The 2,694-nt window shown below is 24.5% G+C and overlaps 2 protein-coding genes across 2 annotated transcripts; both read right to left on the bottom strand.

Annotated features, from left to right (window-relative positions):
* Positions 1-74: 74 nt before the first annotated feature.
* On the bottom strand, positions 75-1,127 carry ENU1_067500 (hypothetical protein; the record flags this gene model as incomplete). Its single annotated transcript, XM_008858331.1, has 1 exon — positions 75-1,127. One exon carries the CDS (start codon positions 1,125-1,127, stop codon positions 75-77), a length of 1,053 nt encoding a protein of 350 aa, XP_008856553.1.
* Positions 1,128-1,292: 165 nt separating this feature from the next.
* ENU1_067490 (phosphomannose isomerase type I protein) lies at positions 1,293-2,411 on the bottom strand (the record flags this gene model as incomplete). The annotated part of the gene is made up of 1 exon (XM_008858330.1): positions 1,293-2,411. One exon carries the CDS (start codon positions 2,409-2,411, stop codon positions 1,293-1,295), a length of 1,119 nt encoding a protein of 372 aa, XP_008856552.1.
* Between the last annotated feature and the right edge of the window lie 283 nt (positions 2,412-2,694).

Here is a 2,694-nt window from a genome sequence, read left to right as displayed (position 1 = left end):
TTTTTTTTTTTTCTTTAAACAATTCAAACTGATAATGTTTTACTACCAAAAATAATAATTTAATTCTATTAAAATTAATTAGATGGATGTGACATAGTGTTTTGAATGGATATTGTTGGTGATTGATTTGATTGAATTTCTTGACAAGTTGTAGGTGTTGTTGTATTAATTTGTTGGTCTGGTATTTGTGTATTAAGTGGAACATCATATATTCCATCATAATATTTCACTACATAAACAGGTTGAGGATATGTATAGTTAGGGATAGGTTGAATTGGAATTTGATTAATTTTTATTGAAGGATCAATGAGAGGATTATTATTTGGTTGTGGTTGAACGACTTTTGATTGTGAATTTGAACCTTTTGATTTTCTATTTTTTCCTAATAGAAGAATTTGCTTTCTTGTAACTGAATTGAGTTTATCAATAGAATAACGTAATCCTTCTCTACTAAAATAACGATAATTGTCTGTAATAAATTGAACTACTCTATCATTATACATTAATGACATTTCTCTTAATAAACATCCAACACCTAATTGTACAAATCGTTCACTACTTTTAATACAAGATGCACAAATATCAAATGATAAATCAGTCATTGCACCAACTTTAACTAAAGATACAAAAGTAACACAAGAAGCTCTCATACGCCAAACTTTCCCAGAATCTTTCCATTGTGAAATTTTTGTTGCAAATTCATCACTTTTTTTAATTAAAGGACCAAGTACTCTCACAGAAAAAGAGTCACAAACTTCCCATGTTGTAATATCATTATCAAAAATACGTTCAAAGTCTGGAATATGATTAATTGTAATTTCATTAAGTATTTTTGTTATTACCATTGTTCCTATTTTCTTTTCTTCAATTGTTCCTAATGCTAAAAAACGATAAGCAAAATAAAATTGATTGTCTGGAGAGTATGATGAAAGTGTTGTTGAATAAAAATTATCAAATAAAGTTTGTAATTGTGAAGATCTAATATTATATGTTCCTGTTGAAGGTTTTTCATTTGAAATACTTCTTAAAGAAACTTGTAATGATTCTATAACATCGTTGAATGGTATATAAACATATTTACCTCCAATATATGCAATATGAATTGGTTTAACAATTTCTTTAGTCATGAAAATGTAAATTATAATTAATAGTTTTTTTTCTATTAAAAAATTCTTTTATAAAAACAAAAAAAAAGTATTAAAAAAAAAGAAAAAATGTTATTAAAAACAATAAATTTATTAAAGAAAAAGTCAAAATAACAAAAGAAATAATGAATAGAAGTAACAATGAAATTATGAGAGTAACACAAGTGAAACATCATCAAGAGCATTAACTGTTAAAATATTTCTGTCTTTAATTAAGAAAGCAGCACCAATTTGGTAAATAGAATTTTCAATTCTAGCTTTTCCTTTATATAATACAAATAAAGAAGTACTTAAAATTGATACATCAATAGTAAAACCTTTATTAATATGATAAACAGTAACTATAAAACTATTTAAATATTGTTTTGGATTTATATATCTAATTGATTGAGCAGCTTGATAATCATCTGAACGTATTGTTAATATTTCTTTATCTACTTCACTAATTCTATTACAAGTTTCATGTGGAATGAATTGTAAAGCTTCAAGATCACAAAATTTATGAGTAAGTCCAAATCGAATAACATTATCACTTGAAACCATTGCTTCAACACATTCTCCTTCAATATATCCATGAGGATAATTAGGAGGAATAAAAAATGCATGATAAGGTTCAAATATTTCATATCTAAGAAGAAAACAAACAATAAGTCCAACATCATTTTTGAATTTATTGACTAATTTATTAAATAAAATTTGATGTTTTGATAATGTTTTTCCATTTTGAATTAATGAAGTAATATATTTACTCATTTCATTTATATAATTAATCACTTTACTTTTTTCTAATAAATGTGCTCTTACTAATAAAGTACGTGCTTCTTCTCCTTCTTTATAATTTAATACTTCTACTAATGGTGGATTATTTTTCATTTGAAAGAGTAAGAGTTCTTCATCAACAAATCCTAAGAAACAATGAAATTGACTTAAAGGAATGCATATTTCTGGTTTAGCATTAGCATCAACATAATGAATAGGATCTTTTTTAAATAAAATTTCTGCTGTAGAAGCATCTGGATGAATTTGTAGTGATAAAGGATTCTTAATTGAAAGAAATTTTAAAAGAAATGGTAGTTTAATATCAATTGGTTCATTTGTTCCAAATAAAAATGATGGTAATCTACTATGACTTCCATACCATATTTCTGCATATGGTCCATTTTCTAATTCACTTAATGATGATACTAAACATGGTTTATCTCTTCCCCATTCATAATGTTGAACTCTACCTTGAATTCTTTGAATATGAGATGGTTCTGCTGCCATAGAAAGTAAAAATACTTTTAATTATTCCATGAAGTTCAATTTTTAGTTCATATTTATTCTTTTCTTTTCTCTTCTATATCTTTATTTTTCTTTTTTTTTTCTTAAGTAATTTTGAGTGTTGTTTGATAATAATTTGATCCATTTCTTTTGATTCGTTTGTATTATTTTTTTTACAATACAATACAATATAATATTATATTGTATTTATTATTTATATTTATTTCATTTATTTTTGTTTTTAGACAAATCTAATACTCATTCTTTTTTCTCTTATCCTTTTTTT

The sequence above is a fragment of the Entamoeba nuttalli genome (genome assembly GCF_000257125.1).
Source record: "Entamoeba nuttalli P19 unplaced genomic scaffold asmbl_3411, whole genome shotgun sequence".
Lineage (NCBI taxonomy): Eukaryota > Evosea > Mastigamoebida > Endamoebidae > Entamoeba > Entamoeba nuttalli.
This window is presented reverse-complemented; position numbering and strand designations above follow the sequence as displayed.